The 21285-nt window shown below is 45.7% G+C and overlaps 1 protein-coding gene across 6 annotated transcripts in view; it reads right to left on the minus strand.

Annotated features, from left to right (window-relative positions):
- The window catches only part of LOC140711234 (presequence protease, mitochondrial-like), a 55218-nt gene that overhangs the window by 4585 nt on the left and 29348 nt on the right, over positions 1-21285 (minus strand). The window contains exons 2-7 of one of the 6 annotated variants that reach the window (XM_073014162.1): positions 13520-13632; positions 8358-8460; positions 8149-8238; positions 7634-7716; positions 7233-7508; positions 4253-4499 (exon numbers count right to left, since the gene is read on the minus strand). In XM_073014162.1, coding sequence (XP_072870263.1) covers positions 7489-7508; positions 7634-7716; positions 8149-8238; positions 8358-8460; positions 13520-13571 — 348 coding nt within the window. In that variant the 5' untranslated portion in view covers positions 13572-13632 and the 3' untranslated portion in view covers positions 4253-4499; positions 7233-7488. Of the gene's footprint in view, positions 1-1174; positions 1533-4252; positions 4500-7094; positions 7605-7633; positions 7717-8148; positions 8239-8357; positions 8461-13519; positions 13633-21285 lie in introns of those variants that run through there. The other 5 variants (XM_073014159.1, XM_073014158.1, XM_073014157.1 and 2 more) reach the window with 5 other exon arrangements.

Here is a 21285-nt window from a genome sequence, read left to right on the forward strand (position 1 = left end):
CAGATGGCCAGGCCCCCACCACAGGTCATTGAGGTCATCTCCAGGTGGCTGCCACGGTGGGGTGGGGGGGTTGGGGGCATGTTCACACCCACTCCAAGGGCACATCCCGGCTGCTGTACACCCTTCACCTCTGCGATGCTGGGACCGCATGCTCAGGCGCGGTGGGGGCCCTTGCTGCACTTACTCGTCGGGGAGCTCTGGGATGGTGGGTGCACCCTGGCCCTGGGCTGGAGTGACTGATCTCTGTGACCAGACCTGCGACCACATCAAGCAGTCCGCCAGCGGAACCAAGCGGCGCGTGTTCATCAAGTCCATGGGCGGCTACCGTGGCTACCTGGCCAACATGGGGGGCTCACGGCCGGAGCCGCTGCCGCATACATTTTCGAAGGAGCCCTTCGACATCAGGGATCTGCAGGTATGTGACGGGGGCTGGCCTAGGGGGACCGTCCCCTTTGGATCCACTCGGTGCTGTGGAGTGAAACATCGTATCTAGGGTGGTTTGCTTTTCGAGGGGGCATGGAGACAGGTACTACAGAACACGCCATGCTTGATGCCCTTCGCATTGCCCAGATGCCTCTCCCATGTGTCAGGTGAAGGCGGACGTGCCTGGTTGAGGACACCTTCTAGTCTCTTGTGTGAAACACGAGCTTGTTTTTTTGATGTAGTCTGTTGTGTAGTTAATGTTTTCTCACTTCTGTCACAAACGATTTGAGCGCCTCCGCTAACAATCACCACCCACGTCTGCAACTGGCTCTGAAGCTTGCTGCAGCTTCTTTTAAATCTTGAGGCCTCTGATGCTGCGTCTGCCTCTAAACTGACACACACACGGCCGTGGTTTTTTGGCATCTGTGGCTCTTTTAGGGAAGAGTGTCACCGAGCCCGGGGTCTGCCCCTGCTTGGATGGCACAGCAGAATCCAGGCCTGGACCCTGCAGTGTTCAGTTAAACTCCATGCAGGATGACAGGCCTTGGCAGATAAAATGCAACTTGAACAATTGTCTTTAGTTAGTTATATAAATAAATATATAATGTTATATATTGCTCTGCAACCCAGGTTGGAATGCAGTGGCATGATCCCGGCTCGCTACAACCTCCGATTCCCAGGTTCCAACAATTCTCCTGCCTCAGACTCCCGAGTAGTTGGGATTACAGGCACGTGCCACCATGCCCAGATAATTTTTGTATTTTTAATAGAGATGGGGTTTCACCTTGTTGGTCAGGCTGGTCTCGAACTCCTGACCTCGTGATCTGCCCATCTTGGCCTTCCAAAGTGCTGGGATTACAGGCGTGAGCCACTGTACCCGGCACCATTGTCTTTTAAAAGGTTAGGATGTTACTTGTTTCTGGGCCAAGTAGATCAAGTAAAAAGGGCCTTGGCGTTGTCACTAATTATGTGACATGTGAATCACGAATTTCTTCACTATGTCATATTAAATACTTGTGGAGTCATTCACTTCATCATGATGTTTCTGTCAGCGGTGGGTCCCATAAGATGATATTGGAGCTGCCCCAAACAGGTGCACTGTTATTTATCTTTTATAGAAAGATTATATATATTAAAAAACATATGTTATATACATATATATATATTTTTAACTGTGCTTTTCTACATCTAGACATGTTTAGATACACAATTGCCTGCAGTATTCAACAGTCTCAGACATTTAGGTTTGTAGTCAGGAACAACAGATATGTGGCAGGCCCTGCCTCCTGGGTTTGTGAGAGTTCACTGTAGGATGTTTGCACAAGGCTCAAGTCACCTAGCAATGCATTTCTCAGAACATATCCCCCTGTTATGTGACTCATGACCGTATTTCAGAAATCTGTCCAAAGATCCTGCCTCACCAGCATTCAACCTGGCAAGAGCTTCAGAAGAGAAATTATGATTTGTTGTTGTTGTTGTTGAGATGGACGCTTGCTCTGTCACCCAGGCTGGAGTGCAGTGGCACAATCTCAGCTCACTGCAACTTCAGCCTCCTGGCTTCAAGTGATTCTCCTGCCTCAGCCTCCCAAGTAGGTGGGACTACAGCACCTGCCACCATGCCCGGCTAATTTTTGTATTTTTAGTAGAGACGGGGTTTCACCATGTTGGCCAGGCTGGTCTCAAACTCTTGACCTCAGGCAATCTACCCGCCTTGGCCTCCTAAAGAGCTGGGATTACAGGCGTGAGCGACTGCGCCCAGGCTCCTACTTTGTGAAATTCTGCCACCGTGCCCAGTGACAGATTGATTAGATGTAAAAATCTCCATTTTCTTAGGATGAGTCATTAGAGAATTACCTCCCTCTTGTAATCCTCCCAGGATGATCTGATATAGGATGTTACCCTTTTCTAAGACAATCTGTTCCTTAAGAAATCTGTGTGTCAATGAGAGTTTACAAAATTCTCTGATCAGACACTGTTCATCAGGCCGTCATAGGAGATTCCATTGAAAGGCCACAGGTCGCTCTTTTCCTCTGAGAGCGCCGAGAGAACATCGTCATGAAAATAAGGAGCAATAGAGCCATGAATGAGCACTAGGCCAGTCACGGAATTATCATCTTCAGAGGGACCCTGTTGATTCCGGAAGGCGTTTCTAGTGGCCGCTGTGAGGGCTGCTCACATCAGTGCCCTGTGCTCAGCATTCATTGCTGCAGACGTGCTCTCGCCGCCTGGGGAGGCTCCCCGAGACCCAAGCTGTGAGAGCTTGCAGCCTCCTTGGCCACGCTCACCACCACGTGTGGTTGGCACTTCCCGCCCTGCAGGACCTGGCACACAGTAGGTGCTTAGCAGAAGTTTATTGTCTGATTAACAAAATGCTCTTTTCCAGTCCAATGTGGAGCGCCTGACGCAGAAAATGAAGACTACTATCCAGAGGGGCCTTGTGCTCAGGTGAGTGAGAGACCAGGGCTGATCTTATGGTCACCGTAACACTGCGGTCCTTAGATTCTGCTCTGTGACTTTGGGCTGGATGAGTGGTAATTTCTTTGCCGCTGGAGTGCACTATACGCTGAGCAGTTGCAGAACAGAGTCGTGGTGTGTTGCTCTACAGACTTGCCCGCATTTAGACAACTAAAATTTTTGCTTTATAGTCTTACTCTTTTAGATATCTTAAAATCATTTCTCTAATTAGCACCTGATGTTTATGAAGGAAGAAGGAAATAGTCATCCCTCTTAGCCTCAGGGAATGTGTCCCAAGTCTCCAGTGGGTGCCTGAACCTGGGGATAGTACCCGCCCCCTGTATACATGAGGGGGTGGGTACTGATAACCATCTGATAACCAAGGCGGCTACTGAGTGACTCAGGGACAGGAGGCACAGACAGCATGGAGACTTAGGGCACAGGGATGATTTGCGTTCTGGGTGGGAAAGAGCAACACAGCACGAGATTTCATCACTCCCTGTTAGCTGGGCTTAGGTGAAATCGACATCCTGTGTCAGTTTGTTGTGTCACATTATGTGTCGCGTGTGTTGTCACTATACAACAAAACGATCTGCAGTATATGCATACACCCAGTTAGCTGGGAGACATTTTTTTTTTTTTTTTTTTTTGAGACAGAGTCTTGCTCTGTTACCCAGGCTGGAGTGCAGTGGCGCAATCTTGGCTCACTGCAACCTCCACCTCTTCCAGGTTCAAGAGATTGTCCTGCCTCAGCCTTCTGAGTAGATGGGAGTACAGGTGTCCACCACCATGCACAACTAATTTTTGTATTTTCAGTAGAGATGGAGTTTCACTGCGTTGGCCAGGCTGGTCTCAAACTCCTGACCTCAGGTGATTCGCCCACCTCAGCCTCCCAAAGTGGTGGGATTACAGGCGTGATCCCCACCATGCCCAGCCAAATCATCTAAACTTTTAAGTCATGCCAAACATCACCAGCTTTAGGATTCTTTTGTTGGTGAGGTTTGAGTAATGGGGATTTTAAGGGAACTGTCAGCTTTCATGAAAACAGTGACAACCCCACTACTTGGAAATGCTTATTCAAATTAAACACTTCATCGAGTTAAAAACTGGAGCTTCCTAAGATTTAAAATGGATTATCAGACATGTAATATACTTGACACTCACCCCAAATCAGAATGACCTGGAATGAGCTGCATGCAGGCACACACATGTCATGAGCTGAGCCTGGGACACAGCGGTCCAGCATTCCTAACTCACACACACTCCTTCCTCACAACCTCCTATTCTTTATACTTTTAAACCAGAGCCCGTGAATTTATTCCAGAGAGCTGATGAATCCCCTGAAATGATGATGAAATAGGAGGCGTATGTGTGATTTTGTTAAAGAATCCACAACGTTTATCAGATTCTTAAAGCTGCGACCCATCCCCACCCCAGATGAGTTTATGAAATCCTGATTGAAGATTTTAAAATATTGGAGATTGTTAGTTGACTCATTCCATTTATTAAAATCCTCCTCTTACTGGGCAGGGGGAACACTTGACACTTTTGCTTAACAGGCTGAGTTCAGGCTACAGGAAACAGAGATTGTGTTTTTTTCTGTTCCAGCTATCCATAAAGACCTAGAAATAAAAACGTGAATTCTGTGAAATAGAAATCGTCATTTCTATTTAACAACAAAGTGTTACTGTATAACTGATATTTCATATGACTCTAACCACCAACAGGGTGGGGCACCCTCTCCATTTGATAGAAACTTTGGAACCAAAATCTCTGCCAGAGCTATGGAGTGGATCACTGCGAAACTCAAGGAGGCCTGGGGCAGAGGTAAGGGGTCCGCGGAGGGAGGCCGTCTGCCTTGGTGAAAATGCTGTCCTATCGGGGAGAAGTAGGGTATACTGGTTCCTTCTTCAGTCCAGTACTGAGCTGCGTGTGATGTTCTAACTCCTGCTGGTCTCTGAGCGTTGCTATTTAACCAACCTTGGATTCCTGGGATAAGGTCAGCTTGGGCGTGGGTAACATGTTCTCTTTTATCACTGCTAGATTCAACCTGAAGTTCTTTTGTGCAGGCTTTTTGCTCTGGAGATCTTGAGCATCAGCCCGCAGTTTCCCTCACAGTTTAAGTGGGGCCTTCTATTTTTTGGATGTATGTTAGGACAACCTCCTTGCAACTCCATCTGTCAGAACTTCCAGTTTTGAGGAAGATTTGGCTGCTGAATGAATTGTTCATGTTTGTAGAACTATGCATGTTTTTCCTTAAATCAGTTTTGTAAGTTACATATTCTAACAAATCTTTAGATAAACTGAAAAGTTTTAAAAAACATGACATTTTGTATAATACAATTGTTAATTGTTCCAATGTGGCTGGTCCCCACTCATTCCTGAGTGGCTGTTTGTGCCAGCATCTTTCTTGCCCCCACCCCCCTCAGCTTTCTTCAGTCATACCAGGTGTGTGCTTTTTTAGGGCAAACCATTATCACTGCCAATGTGCAACGTAGAAGAATGACAGTCTACAAAAAACAGTGATGTGAACAGTTTCAATTGGTTTGTCTTTTTGAAGAACTGACTGATTCTTTCTACATCGATTTTCTTTTGCTAATTTAGCTATGGATGTTTCTCACTCCTCTGTGTGTGTATTCGTGGGCATCAATTTCTTAAGGTAATTTCTCTATTCCACTATTTAGTGAAAAATTCTCTCCACTGAGAGGAAAAACAAAAGCTGCTTTCCAGGAAGCCATCAGGGCGATCCCACAAGAGCAGAGCTGCCCAGGCCAGGCGCTGGCCACACTGTGCAGTTGTTCTCAGCTGTTCTCGGCCGTTCTTGGCCATTCTCAGCCTCCCCCAGGCTTCCAGGCCAGGTTCAGGATGGTTGCCAGGAATCTCACTTCTCATCTCGCCCCATGATTCTGCTCTCCCACCTGCCCATGTGACAGGGTGTTGTTAATCTTTTTTAAAATCTTTTATAGGAAAAAAATTTACCACCGATGATTCCGTTTGTGTGCTGGGAATAAGCAAAAGAAACCTTATTTTTCAACCTGTGGCAGAGCTGAAGAAGCAAACGGATTTTGAGTAAGTTGGGGTCTTATTGCCTTAGCAAACCCAGCCAACGTGAGTACAGGACAGGAGAATGGCCATTGCTGTTGCTTTCGGCAACTCATTCAGGGGTTTGAGGAACTAGATTTTCTGAAGCTCAGTTAAAAAATACTAGGTCTTGGCCAGGCATGGCGGCTCACACCTATAATCCCAGCACTTTGGGAGGCCTAGGTGGGTGGATCACAAGGTCAAGAGATCAAGACCAGCCTGGCCCACATGGTGAAACCCCATCTCTACTAAAAATACAAAAATTAGCCAGGTGTGGTGGTGTACACCTGTAGTCCCAGCTACTCAGGAGGCTGAGACAGGAGAAATCGCCTGAACCTGGGAGGCAGAGGTTGCAGTGAGCTGAGACTGCACCTCTGCTCTCCAGCCTGGGGACAGAGCGAGACTCTGTCTCAAAAGAACAACAATAAGAAACCACCACTAGGTCTTTGGGAAGAATTTTTAGAAATATAAAAGCAATGGTTTCATTTGACCCTGAAATTGGCTTTATTATCTAGTTGATTCAGCCGACCCTACAAACCCCGTGTTTCTGGCAAGACGGCTCACTGTGCTGGCCGTGGCATCTCCCAGCCTCACTGCTGTCCCCCCATCCCTCCACAGGCACAGGATTCCCAAAGAACAGTGGTGGCTCAAGCTGCGGCCCCTCATGAAGATCCTGGCCAAGTACATGGACAACTATGATGTGTCGGACTCAGGCCAGCTAGAGCACGTGCAGCCCAGCCCTGGAGCGTCTGACCCAGTCCTGCCTGCATGTACCTGCAACCTGGACTCACCGTGGACCATCTGTTTTTGTAACACTTAAGTTATTTATCAGCACTTTCTGAAAGTATTTATTGACATTAATACCTAACAAGCAAGCACCTGTCACCGACCGTGTGCCCCACCAGCTCCAGTGCGTGCTGTCTGGACTGTGTCTCATGCTTTCAGATGTGTGTATTAAACGTTTGCCTACAACTCCAACAGTCCTCCGTTTTAGTTTTTTAAGTAGGAGATTAAAACCTCAATCTATGGGTGGCTACTAATGGTTTTCTCAGCACTTTTGTGGGCAAAGATTATAAAAATATTTTTAGTAGGGATCACTGAACTATGCACAAGTCATAAAAGGAGAACAAAGCCAGTAGTTTACACAGGCCAAGGGGAATGCCATGTTTATTGCCATGTGTCAGTTTCCAACCACAGCAGCAGGCCAGGACCCTGGGCCTTGACCCCAGGCTCCTGCTCTCCTTAGAAAGTAAAAGAGAACACATGAATCTTACCTACTCGGCCTCTTGATTGCAATCCTAGCTGCATGTTAAAACCACCAAGGTGGGGGTTTGAAAAATCTGATAGCCAGTTTCTCGTCCAGTCCAAGCCACGGTCCTTGCTGGGACCTAATTTGGAATTCTCTGATGACTCTTGCCAGAGTAGACATGGGTGCTGGCGTGACGGCCCTGCTGCCCTCGTGGGCCCACCTCCTGTAGGGACAGCGTTTCTGCCTCTTAGCTCTAGGTTGCAGGAGACCACAGCTGTGCCTCAGAAACGGCGGTGGAGAGCTGTGTGGAGGGAGAGGAGACCCCAAAAACAAGCTGTTTGGGAAATCAGAGTCCAACGGCCAAGAAGAGCTGGCGTGGTGGCTCTCCTTTCTGGCTCTGTGAAGACGAAGCGAGCGCTTACTCACCCCAGCCCACCTGCTTCTCAGGACTGCTTCCATCCGGCCGCCCCGTTGAACTTCCGTCTGTTAGGAGGACACTCCCACAGGGCCTCGGTGTAATCGAGTTTCATGAATCAGCACAGGCAGACACGGGACACCTTTGTGTACCTTTTCATTTTACTTCTGTTTTTTAGTAAAAGCCCTAAATGCTACTTAAGATAATGACTCAAGCAGAGGTTAAATCAGAGTTGCCCTTTATTTTTAGATTCTTAAATATTCTAGAACTAATGAGGTAAAACAAGCCTTTCAGTCAGTAGAAAGTGAAAATTCTACGTGGTGCATCTTTGGCATTTCGTGTATGACTATTTCAATGGACATCTTCCTGGTCGCTCTTAAGATTGACTTGCCAGTCAGTTGGCAACACTTTAAGAATGATATAATATTCTTGGAAAAGCAGTAGCATTTCTGACTTTTCATATTCAGCTCTAGAGGCCTATTGTCTCAGGGGCTCCTGCACAGTTGGGGGCACCAGGGCCGCTCACCTGATGATCCAGGATGGGTCCTTGGCGATTTTGGGATTCTCGGGTCTGAGTATGGCCAGGCCATGCGTGCTCTTCCCAGTGCCGAGGTACCTGAGAGGAAGGCAGGCGAGGTCAGTGAGGACTGGCTTCTACTTCAGTGCCGTTAAGGTCTCCAATCCCGGACGCTGTCTCCCCCACTCCCCGCTCCCCACTCCCCACTCCCCACTCACCTATCGCTCATGGCCAGGAGCTTCTTGTGGCTGATGGTGAAGAGCTGCTCCCTGTGGGCCTGCTTCATCTCATCCGAGAGGCCGTACAAGAAGTGGTCCATTCCTAGAAGACAAACCACAGGCACAGGGGGGCTGCCACCCAGGAGCTCGCACAGTGGGCTATGCCCTCGTGTCCCAGAGGGGACAGGTGCATCTCACTGTTACTTCACATACGTGTTTCAACCACAGGGTCATGTCTAACAGCCCAGAGATCACACCCAGACCTCTAGCTCCCACGAGCCACGCTGACTCTTACCAAGGCCTGCTTCTGCAGCGTGGATGCATTCAGGACCGCGTGAGGCTGATAATGCTGTGAGCAAAAGTGGCTCTACAGTGTAATGTGGCCAGGCCTGGGCCGTGGTCACGTCATCCTTCCACACGAATGAGCCCAGTCACTGCCGTGGGTTGGCCCCACTGGGCCTCAGGTCAGTAACACTGAAATGACAGGATGCACTCTTCTCGCCCAGATGTCGGGAAGCGTGTTTCCAAGGCCAATATTTAGGGTGTCAGACGTGGAAATCGTATCACAGGCAAGGACAGAGGCGCCAGAAGCTGGTGCTCCTGCCTGTGCATGAGGGAACTCGGAAAACAGCAATGTCATCTGCGAGGCTGTGGACTGAGATTCTCACTGTTACATTCACAATACCTTTGTATGAAGGAGCGACAGGAGCATCTACGGTTGAGAAGACAAAGTTTGCCTTCGTCAATGTCTTGCTGCGTGAATTTTCCAGATTTTGCCCAGTAAACCTTCCCAAAAGATTGGAGTGTCTCTATTGTTTTTGGGTCCCTAGGAAACCCAGAGAAATAAATAGGCAAGCATTTTACCAAAGGACAAGTTTATGACAAACCTGTGACTTAACAGTTCAACATTTTCTATGGGTTAACAGCTCTATTTTACATCTGATCTAGTCCAAACAGCCCCCTGACAAATTGCTCAATTACTCTCAGTGGAAGTTTAAATCCGATCACATAAGACTTTCAACACGTTCTCCCTCTTAGACAGGGTCTGTCTGCATAAAGTCCTCCCCAGATGATTTAAATCCACCTCTCTGTGACATCAGGAGAGGAAAGATGTGGAGGGTGGGGGCAGGTCAAGATTACGAGGAAATTACAGAAGACTCACATGGAAAAATCAAGCAAACAAAGGTTTTCCTTTAATCTCCCTTAAGGACACACCCAGGGCAGTACAGGAATCAGTCTGAGGGGGCTGATCCAGACTTCCCTTTGTGTAAATGGAAAGAGCCCAGCCCTCCCTCCACCCTGACTCAGAGCTGCAGAGGGGTTGTGAGCTGCTTCCCCATCCTTGTCTAGAAGAGTGGCTTCCAGCACAGCAAATGGGAGAACTCAGCAGGGTGGCAACGGCTACCGACTTCTCTACCTACGTGCCTGCTTACCTACCTACCTACCTAATCTATCTCTGCATCCACGAGCCAGGCTCTCATTCGCCCAGGCTGGCGTGTGGTGGCACAATCTGCTGACTGCAGCTTCAACCTCCCTAGGCTCAAGGGATCCTCCCGCCTTAGCCTCCTGTAGCTAGGACCACAGGCACTTGCCACCATGCCTGGCCAACTCCTTCTTAAAAAGTGTCAGAATACAGGTTCTCTTGGGCAGCAAAGCCATACACAATCAAGAATTTATTATTTTAGAATAACGGTGTTATGTTTATGAAAGCTAACAGTTGCATCCACATCAGGCACCTCCAAATGAAATGAGCTAAGAATGTTCTCAGGCTATATCGCGCCCCTCACCTGGGGCCTGTGTCCCAGGTCCCCCAGAGCAGGGTTGCAACCTCAGACAGCCACTATGGATACTGTGTTTTTCTCCTATGCCTATGAAAAAGTCTATAGATTAGGTGCAGCAAGATATTAACAAAATACAACAATTATACTGTAATAAAAGTTATGCTAAGTAAAACAAGCGTTCTGTGAACAGAAGCTCTTGGACACCCACAGCGTATCTGATGACCTAGACGGCTACTGAGTGACCAACAGGCAGGTACCGTAGACAGTGTCAGCTTTCATCCCACTGCTTAGAAGAATGGTGTACAATTTAAAACTTTGGAAGTGTTTATATCTGGAATTCTCCATTTAATATTTTCAGACCAAGGGTGACTGGGTAATAAACCGTGGAAGGCAAAACCATGGATGGAGGCACTACCGTGTTTTGCCAAAATATGCTGGCTTAAGCCAGGGTTTACTAAAGACAGAATGCTTCCCGTTTACGCTGCTGGCCCCAATCCTTGCACCAGAAAGGACATTGCTGGGTGTGGCTAAGTGCTCGAGAAGTGAAAAGCAGCACATAGAACAACTTTTGTCTAAAGTTCACTGCAGTAGAAGAAAATGACACTGATAATCATGAGTAGGAGACTAAAACACCGTGTGCGTCCCAATGTGTGAACTAGAGCAAAGCTCACCTGTAAGAGTAAAGGGTGAAAACCCCACTGTGGCTGAGTTTTGCGCCTCCACTGTAAGCGCCACCTTTTTCTCGAATTTCTGTATGTAGGAATTTAGCAGTCATCAAACATGCAAGGATTTTAAGACTGAAATTAATGATTAAAAAATGCAAGTTTAAAACACCATGGCTGATAAAAAAACATAGACAATGAAGTAATTATTGGATTCAGTGAAAATGAAAATAAAATCAAGTTGTACAATAATGCCACATAAATTATGGTCCCATGTTTTTGGTCTTGTTTTTTAAGAGACGGGATCTTGCTCTGTCGCCAGGCTGGAGTGCATAAGGGCAATCACAGCTCACTGCAGCCTTGAACTCCTGTGCTCAAGGGATCCTCCCACCAGTCTCCTGAGTAGCTGGGCCTACAGATGCGTGCCACCACGCCTATTTTTACAATTTCTGTAGAGGCAGGGTCTAGTTCCGTTGCCCAGGCTGGTCTTAAACACCTGGCTTCAAGTGATCCTCCTGCCTTCAAAGTGCTGGGCTTACAGGCATGAGATTTTCTTTTTAATTAACAAAAACTAAAAAGCACAAGGAAGCACAATTTTCAAGCAGTTGTCTTGGATTACATGGTTGAAAGCAGTGGTGGTGGGGAGGGAATCTAACACTTCCAGCACCACACTGCTTAACTTGTTCCAATGCATATGTGGCATTTTTTAAATCTGGTGAAGTAGAAAGATGTTATTTCTATTGTAAAGGCAAATGTGCAAATGAATATTTAAATGTCTCACATCAGGATACCAAAAAAAAAAAGGAAACTGAAGTCAAACTCTTTGAGTTTTATAGGAATCCCTTAAGTAAACACACACTCTCCGATACATCACATTTCCAGGAACGGGGCTGATTTCATCTGCCTTCCACTGCGAATGGTGACATCACATTCTAGATGATTCCAGAACACATCCTCCTCCGACAGAAGGCAGGGCAGACAATGATGGTAGCGTCTGCAGCAAAGACACAGGCTCCTTAAAGGCGCCCGTGGCGAGATCAGCCCCGGGTCACCACTTCCACAGATGGGCCATTTCCCAAAGCAGATGAAGGGAGTCAAATAGGCCAGGTGGGAAATCAAGGAAGGAGTGGGCATGTTCCCAGGGGCTGTGCTGGGAGAAGTCATGACCATCTCGTGTGGGCCCTCCAGGAGAAACCCAGTGCCACTCGGGTGGCTGGGGCGTCATCAGTTGGGACCAGCGAGGTTGGAGCCAGACCCTGGGGGACGGAGCCTCTACAAGCACCAGCAGGGATGGCCTTCAATCCATCCATGCATCCTCCTCCTTGAGAAATTTCTATTACTTGTATATTAAAAACACATGCTCACTGTTGAAAGATTATAAAATACAAAAAACAAGGAAAAAAAGATCTAGACTCCCCCTGGCCCAGGGGGAACCTCCACATTTTTAGCGTTTTCTGTCTGCATTTTCCTATTGGATGGTGGAAACAGACCACTCTTCTGCTGGCACAGCAGACAGATCTGTTTATCTCCTACAAATATGGAAATTAATGAACAAAACAGCTGACCACACACCTCTTTTCTACAGAAGAGCTCTTTCTGGGCCCCCACTGCAGCCCCACATTTCCTCCCACCTGGCTACACACCTCCCCATCTGTGGTCCTACTGTGACACACGTACACCCTGGAGGCCCGGCACCTTCTCCTATCAGGATAGACTGCCCAGGCCTAAGCCTGCCTTCCCCTCTCTACCACTCGGGTGGCTGAGGCACCATCAGTTGGGACCAGTGAGGTTGGAGCCAGACCCTGGGGGTCTCCTCCTTGGTTTAGTCCCTCATGGGGGTAGCTGCCTGGGACAAGGATACAGGAAGTGAATTTCCGGGATATAACATTTTTGCACAGATCTGTGTCATCCACACCCAACTGACAGGTCCCCAAAAGTGTATGTCTGTGAGTCTGTCCTCCTGGTCTGGCCAGTTTCCACAGATGGGATGAACACAGCCGAGGGGCAGCCACACTTTGGAAGAAAGGGCTGGAGGGCCAGTTCGTAGGCTGCAAACTCCCTCGCCCCACGCCACTTTGGGAACAGGCCTGACCCTCACTCTCGGCCGTGGCTTCGGCCGCTCAACCCCGGGCCTCCTTCCCTGAGCTTCTGACTTGGTGGGGAGACAGGGGAGGCAAACTCCTCAGAGGGACTGTGAGGCAGCCTCCAGCCCTGCCATCTGCAGGGCTCTGCAGGACCACCTGGTTTCTCCCCACTGCCCTGTCCCTCTGTGGCCCCGGGTCAGGCACCCCCCACCCACCCACCCACAGTCTGGCTCATGAGGTTCTCCTGCAGCCCCCATGGCTGCCTGGGTCACCTCCCACTCTCCCTTGTGGCTTTGTGTCTTGATCTACCTTTGCTGTCGTTCCATGCATCTGTCCTCACGAAGGATTAATCTACCATGTTTATCAGAGGTCTCAACCTAAATTCATTCAATTTCCACCTAGAGATGAGGGGAGTACATGGGGCATTTTGAAAGGAGTTTGTGGTTAGGGCCTTTGTTCATAAAGACTCTGCTGTTTAAAGAGGGCTGCTCGTAGACTCACAAAGCCCCAGGTCCAACACTCAGAGTCAGTGCAGACTCTTCCTGTGCTAAAACATGCCCTGTGAACTCGAACAGGCTTGACAAGCTGCTTCTGTAAGGCTCAGGCCTGAGAGATCCCAACCTCCACCCTCCTACCTGGCAAGATCTGGGTCCGTGTAGGGGACAGTTCGGATGCATTCGCCCACATAATTCACCGGGAAGTGCATCAGGAAGTGAGTCTTCATCTGCCAGGGCTTGAAGGTGGGTTCCTGAGGGATAAGGTGCGGTCAAAGGTGGCTGTCCTATTTTTATTTTGGCCTTTTCTTAGTGTGTGTTTTCTGTAACTACTGCTGTGTAGAACTTCTATATGAGTTTTAGGTTGTGAATCTTGCCCACCCAGAGTTCCCCCACCCCAGAGAGCCTCCACTTCGGCCCCCCTGGGCTGGTCCTGCCTGTGCTCCGCTTGGTGTGAATGTTGAGTGTGATCGGTCCACAGGGCTGCTTGACCCTGCGTCTCCTTCCTTCTTGTTGCTGAGGCCAGTTCTGTTCTCTCTTTCTCCACCTGAACTGCATTTGAAGCCAAGATGAAGGATGAGAAGTGGTTGCTAAGAAGGACCCTCCTGCAGCGAATTCGCTGTGAGGAGGCTGCGCTGGCCCAGCCTGTCATTTCCTTCTCTAAGCTCCTTCCAGAGGTCGGCAAGGGGCAGCCTGTCCCTGCCTGCTCTCGTGGCCTGCGAATCAAGAATGGATTTTACATTTCCAAATGATTGAACAAATAAAAAACTAACACTTCTGTGGGGAAAAGAAAGAGAGATCAGCTTGTTACTGTGTCTATATAGAAAGAAGTAGACATAAGAGACTCCATTTTGTTCTGTATTTGAGATGCTGTTAATCTGTGACCCTACCCCCAACTTTGTCCGTGCAAGAGACACGTGCTGCGGCGACTCAAGGTTTAATGGATTTTGGGCTGTGCAGGATGTGTCTTTGTTAAATAAGTGCCTGAAGACAGCTTGCTGGTTAAAAGTCATCACTATTCTCTTAATTTCAACTGCCCAGGGACACGTACATGGCCAAAGTCGCAGAGACCTCTGCCTAGAAAAGCTAGGTATTGTCCAAGGTTTCTCCCCATGTGATAGGCTGAAACAATGCTGCTAAAAGGTTTATGGAGATGTTTGCATATGCATCTCAAGGCACAGCATTTTCCTTTAAACTTATTCATGTCACAGAGATTTTTGTTCATATGTCTTACTGCTGATTTCCTCCCTACAATGATCCTATTGTCCTGCCACTCCCTTATCTTTAAGATGGTAAAGATAATTATCAATAAATACTAAGGGAACTCAGAGACCGGTGCCAGTGTGGGTCCTCTCTAAGCTGAGCGCCAGTCCCCTGGGCCCACTTTTTCTTTCTCTATACTTTGTCTCTGTGTCTCATTTCTTTTCTCAAGTCTCTTGTTCCACCTAACGAGAAACACCCACAGGTGTGGAGGGGCAGGCCACCCCTTCATCTGGTGACCAACGTGGAAGCTTTTCTCTAAGGTGAAGGTACACCAGAGCGTGGTCATTGAGGACAAGTCGATGAGAGACTCCCGAGTACGTCTACAGTCAGCCTTGCGATAAGCTTGTGCACTCGGAAGAACCTAGGGTAACAATGGGGCAAACTGAAAGTAAATATGCTTCTTATCACAGCTTTATTAAAATTCTCTTAAAAAGAGGGGGAGTTAAAGTCTCTACCAAAAATCTAATTATGCTATTTCAAACAATAGAACAGTTTTGTCCATGGTTTCCAGAACAGGGAACTTTAGATCTAAAAGACTGGGAAAAAATTGGCAAAGAATTAAAACAAGCAAGTAGGGAAGGTAAAATCATCCTACTTACAGTATGGAATGATTGAGTCATTATTAAAGTAGCTTTAGAACCATTGCAAACAGAAGAAGATAGCGTTCCAATTTCTGATGTCCCTAAAAGCTGTGCAGTAGATTGTGAAAAAGAGGCAGGGATAGAGTCCTGGAAAGGAAAGGAAAGTTCACACTGTAAATGTGTAGCAGAGCTGGTAATGGCTCGGTCAATGCAAAATGTTTATGATAATCAATTACAGGAGGTAGTATATCCTGAAACGTTAAAATTAGAAGAAAAGAGTCCAGAATTAGCAGAGCCATCAGAATCTAAACCACGATGGCCAACTCCTCTTACAGCACCTCAGATGCCTGTAACTTTACAACCTCAAATGCAGGTTAAACAAGTACAAACTCCAAAAGAAGATCAAATAGAAAAAGAGTCTCTGGCATGGCAATGCCAATCCAAATACAGTGTCCACAATATCAGCCAGTAGAAAATAAATCCCAGCCGCCAGTAGTCTATCAATACTGGTTGCCAGCCGAGCTGCAGTATCGGCAGCCCCCAGAAAATCCGTATGGACAACCAGGAACATTTCCACTGCCACAGGGCAGGGTGCCATATCCTCAGCCGCCCACCATGAGACTTAATCCTACAGCACCGCCTAGTACACAGGGTAGTGCAGTACATAAAATTATTGATGAGGCAAGAAAACAAGGAGATATTGAGGCATGGCAATTCCCAGTAATATTAGAAGCAAGACCACCTGGAGAAGGGGTCCAAGAGGGAGAGCCTCCCATAGCTGAAGCCAGATATCAGTCTTTTTCTATAAAAATGCTAAAAGAAATGAAAGAAGGAGTAAAACAGTATGGACCCAACTCTCCTTACATGAGAACATTATTTGATTCCATTGCTCATGGACATAGACTCATTCCTTATGATTGGGAGATTCTGGCAAAATCATCACTCTCACCCTTTCAGTTTTTACAATTTAAGACTTGGTGGATTGATGAGGCACAAGTACAGGTCCAAAGAAATAGGACTGCCAATCCTCCAATTAACATAGATGCAGATCAACTATTAGGAATAGGTCAAAATTGGAGCACTGTTGACCAACAAGTAATAATGCCAAATGAGGCCATTGAGCAAATCAGGGCTATCTGCCTTAGGGCCTGGGAGAAAATCCAAGACACAGGAACCACCTGCCCCTCCTTTAATACAATAAGACAAGGCTCTAAAGAGCCCTACCCTGATTTTGTAGCAAGACTTCAAGATGCTACTCAAAAGTCAATTACCAATGAAAATGTCCGTAAGGTCATAGTGGAGTTGATGGCATATGAAAACACCAATCTTGATTGTCAATCAGCCATTAAGCCATTAAAAGGAAGGGTTCCCGCAGGATCAGATGTAATCTCAGAGTACGTTAAAGCCTGCAATGGAATTGGAGGAGCTATGCATAAAGCTATGCTTATGGCTCAAGCAATCACAGGAGTTGCTTTAGGAGGACAAGTTAGAACATTTGGGGAAAAATGTTATAATTGTGGTCAAATTGGTCATCTAAAAAAGAATTGCCTAGTCTCAAGTAAGCAAAATGTAACTACTGAAGCTACTACAACAACAGATAAAGAGCCACCTGGCCTATGTCCAAGATGTAAAAAGGGAAAACATTGGGGTAATCAATGTCGTTCTAAATTTGATAAAAATGGGCAACCAGTGTCAGGAAATGAGAGGAGGGGCCAGCCTCAGGCCCCGCAACAAACTGGGGCATTCCAAATTCAGCCCTTTGTTCCTCAGGGTTTTCAGGAACAACAACCCCCACTGTCACAAGTGTCTCAGGGAATAAGCCAGTTATCACAATACAGCAATTATCCCCCGCCACAAGAGGCAGTGCAGCAGTAGATGTATGCACCATACAAGCAGTCTTTGCTTCCAGGGGAGCCTCCACAAAAAATCCCCACAGGGGTATATGGCCCAGTGCCTGAGGGGGCTGTAGGACTAATCTTAGGAAGATCAAGTTTAAATCTAAAGGGAGTTCAAATTCATACTGGTGTGGTTGATTCAGACTATAAAGGCGAAATTCAATTGGCTATTTGTTCCTCAATTCCTTGGAGTGCCAGGCCAGGAGACAAGATTGCTCAATTATTACTCCTACCTTATATTAAAGTTGGAAAGAGTGAGATAAAAAGAACAGGAGGGTTCGGAAGCACTGATCCGGCAGGAAAGGCTGCATATTGGGTAAGTCTGGTCTCTGAGAGCATACCCGTGTGTAAGGCCATTATTCAAGGAAAACAGTTTGAAGGGTTGGTAGACACTGGAGCAGATATCTCTGGCATTGCTTTAAATTAGTGGCCAAAAATTGGCCTAAACAAAAGGCTGTTAGAAGACTTGTCGGCGTAGGCACAGCTTCAGAAGTGTATGAAAGTACATGATTTTACATTGTTTAGGACCAGATAATCAAGAAAGTACTGTTCAGCCAATGATTACTTCAATTCCTATTCATCTATGGGGTCGAGATTTATTACAACAATGGGATGCAGAAATCATTATGCCCGCTCCATTATACAGCTCCACGAGTCAAAAACTCATGATTAAGATGGGATATATACCAGGAAAGGGATTAGGAAAAAATGAAAATGGCATTAAAGTCCCAATTGAGACTGAGAAAAATTAAGAAAGAAAAGGAATAGGGTATCATTTTTAAGGGCGGCCACTGTAGAGCCTCCTGAACCCATTCCATTAACTTGGAAAACAGAAAAACCGGTATGAGTAAATCAGTGGCCGCCAGCTAAGCAAAAACTGGAGGCTTTACATTTATTAGCAAAGGAACAATTAGAAAAGGGACACATTGAGCCTTCATTCTCACCCTGGAATTCTCCTGTATTTGTAATTCAGAAAAAATCAGGCAAATGGCATATGTTAATGGACTTAAGAGCAGTAAATGCTGTAATTAAACCCATGGAGCCTCTTCAACCCGGATTGCCCTCTCCAGCCATGATCCCGAAAGACTGGCCTTTAATTATAATTGATCTTAAGGATTGTTTTTTTACCATTCCTCTGGCAGAGCAAGATTGTGGAAAATTTGCCTTTACTATACCAGCCATAAATAATAAAGGATCAGCCACCAGGTTTCAGTGGAAAGTATTACCTCAGGGATTGCTTAATATTCCAACTATTTGTCAAACTTTTGTAGGTCAAGTCCTTCAACCAGTTAGAGGTAAATTTTCAGATTGTTATATTATTCACTATATTGATGATATTTTATGTGCTGCAGAAACAAGAGACAAATTAATTGACTGTTACACATTTCTGCAAGCAGAGGTTTCCAGTGAAGGACTAACAATAGCTTCTGATAAGATCCAAACCTCTACTCCTTTTCATTATTTAGGGATGCAGAGAGAAAATAGAAAAATGAAGCCACAAAAAATAGAAATAAGAAAAGATACACTAAAAACATTAAATGACTTTCAAAAATTGTTAGGTGATATTAATTGGATTCGGCCAAGCCTAGGCATTCCTACTTATGCCATGTCAAATTTGTTCTCTATCCTAAGAGGAGAGCCAGACTTAAATAGTAAAAGAATATTAACCCCAGAGGCAACAAAAGAAATTAAATTAGTGGAAGAAAAAATTCAGTCAGCGCAAATAAGTAGAATAGATCCCTTAGCCCCACTCAACTTTTAATTTTTGCTAGTACACATTCTCCAACAGGCATCATCATTCAAAATACTGATCTTGTAGAGTGGTCATTCCTTCCTCACAGTACAATTGAGACTTTTACATTGTACTTGGATCAAATAGCTACATTAATTGGTCAGGCAAGATTACAAATAATAAAATTGTGTGGTAATGACCCAGACAAAATAGTTGTTCCTTTAACCAAGGAACAAGTTAGACAAGCCTTTATCAATTCTGGTGCATGGCAGATTGGCCTTGCCAATTTTGTGGGAATCATTGATAATCATTACCCAAAAACAAAAATATTCCAGTTTTTAAAATTGACTACTTGGATTTTACCTAAAATTACCAGACATGAACCTTTAGAAAATGCTCTGACAGTATTTACTGATGGTTCCAGCAATGGAAAAGCAGCTTACACAGGGTCAAAAGAGCGAGTAATCAAAACTCAATATCAATCAGCTCAAAGGGCAGAGTCGGTTGCAGTCATTACAGTGTTACAAGATTTTAATCAACCTGTTAATATTATATCAGATTCTGCATATGTAGTACAGGCTACAAGGGATATTGAGACAGCTCTAATTAAATATAGCATGGATGATCAGTTAAACCAGTTGTTCAATTTGTTATAACAAACTAAGAAAAAGGAATTTCCCATTTTATATTATTCATATTCGAGCACACACTAATTTACCAGGACCTTTAACTAAAGCAAATGAACAAGCTGACTTACTGGTATCCTCTGCATTCATAAAAGCACAAGAACTTCATGTTTTGACTCATGTAATTTCAGCAGGATTAAAAAACAAATTTGATGTCACATGGAAACAGGCAAAAGATATTGTACAACATTCCACCCAGTGTCAAGTACTACACCTGCCCACTCAAGAGGCAGGAGTTAATCCCAGAGGTCTGTGTCCTAATGCATTATGGCAAATGGATGTTACACATATACCTTCATTTGGAAAATTATCATATGTTCATGTAACAGTTGATACTTATTCACATTTCATATGGGCAACCTGCCAGACAGGAGAAAGTACTTCCCATGTTAAAAAATATTTATTATCTTGTTTTGCTGTAATGGGAGTTCCAAAAATAATTAAAACTGACAATGGACCAGGTTATTACATTAAAGCTTTCCAAAAATTCTTAAATCAGTGGAATATTACACATACAACAGGAATTCCTTGTAATTCCCAAGGACAGGCCATAGTTGAAAGACCTAATAGAACACTCAAAACTCAGTTAAACAAAAAGAAGGGGGAGACAGTAAGGAGTGTACCACTCCTCAGATGCAGCTTAATCTAGCACTCTATATTTTAAGTTTTTTAAACATTTGTAGAAATCAGACTACTACTTCCGCAGAACAACATCTTACTGGTAAAAAGAACAATCCACATGAAGGAAAACTGATTTGGTGGAAAGACAACAAAAATAAGACATGGGAAATAGGGAAGGTGATAACTGGGGAAGAGGTTTTGCTTGTGTTTCACCAGGAGAAAATCAGTTTCCTGTTTGGATACCCACTAGACATTTAAAGTTCTACAATGAACCCATCGGAGATGCAGAGAAAAGCACCTCCACGGAGACGGAAACACCCAATCGAGCGCCATTGACTCGCATGATGAACCAAGTGGTGATATCAGAAGAACAGATGAAGTCACCACGCACCAAGAAGGCGGAGCTGCCGACCTGGGCACAGTTAAAGAAGCTGACACCGTTAGCTGGAAAAAGCCTAGCTAGCACAAAGGTGACACAAACCCCAGAAAAAAATGCTGCTTGCAGCTCTAATGATTGTATCAACGGTGGTAAGTCTCCCCATGCCTGCAGGAGCAGCTGCAGCTAATTATACCTACTGGGCCTATGTGCCTTTCCCACCCTTAATTGGGGCAGTCACATGGATGGATAATCCTATTGAAGCATACGTTAATAATAGTGTGTGGGTACCTGGTCCCACAGATGATCGTTGCCCTGCCAAACTGGAGGAAGAAGGAATGATGATAAATATTTCCACTGGGTAACGTTATCCTCCTATTTGCCTAGGGAGAGCACCAGGATGTTTAATGCCTGCTATTCAAAATTGGTTGGTAGAAGTACCTACTGTCAGTCCCACCAGCAGATTACTTATCACATGGTAAGAAGAGAAGATAATCTCACTTTAGACATTTCTAAATTAAAAGAACAAATTTTTGAAGCCTCTCAAAGTCACTTAAATATTGTGCCTGGAGCTGAGGCGTTAGATCAAGTGGCAAAAAATCTTTATGGATTAAACCCAACGACTTGGATTAAGTCTATTGGGAACTCTACTGCAGTAAATTTTGGAATTATGTGTCTCTGTTTAATCGGCTTGTTTTTAGTGTGCCGGACCAGCCGAAGAATCCTGCGTCAAATCGAGACAATGAACAATCC

Source organism: Chlorocebus sabaeus, unplaced genomic scaffold (assembly GCF_047675955.1).
Source record: "Chlorocebus sabaeus isolate Y175 unplaced genomic scaffold, mChlSab1.0.hap1 unalloc_scaffold_362, whole genome shotgun sequence".
Taxonomy (NCBI): Eukaryota; Metazoa; Chordata; class Mammalia; order Primates; family Cercopithecidae; genus Chlorocebus; species Chlorocebus sabaeus.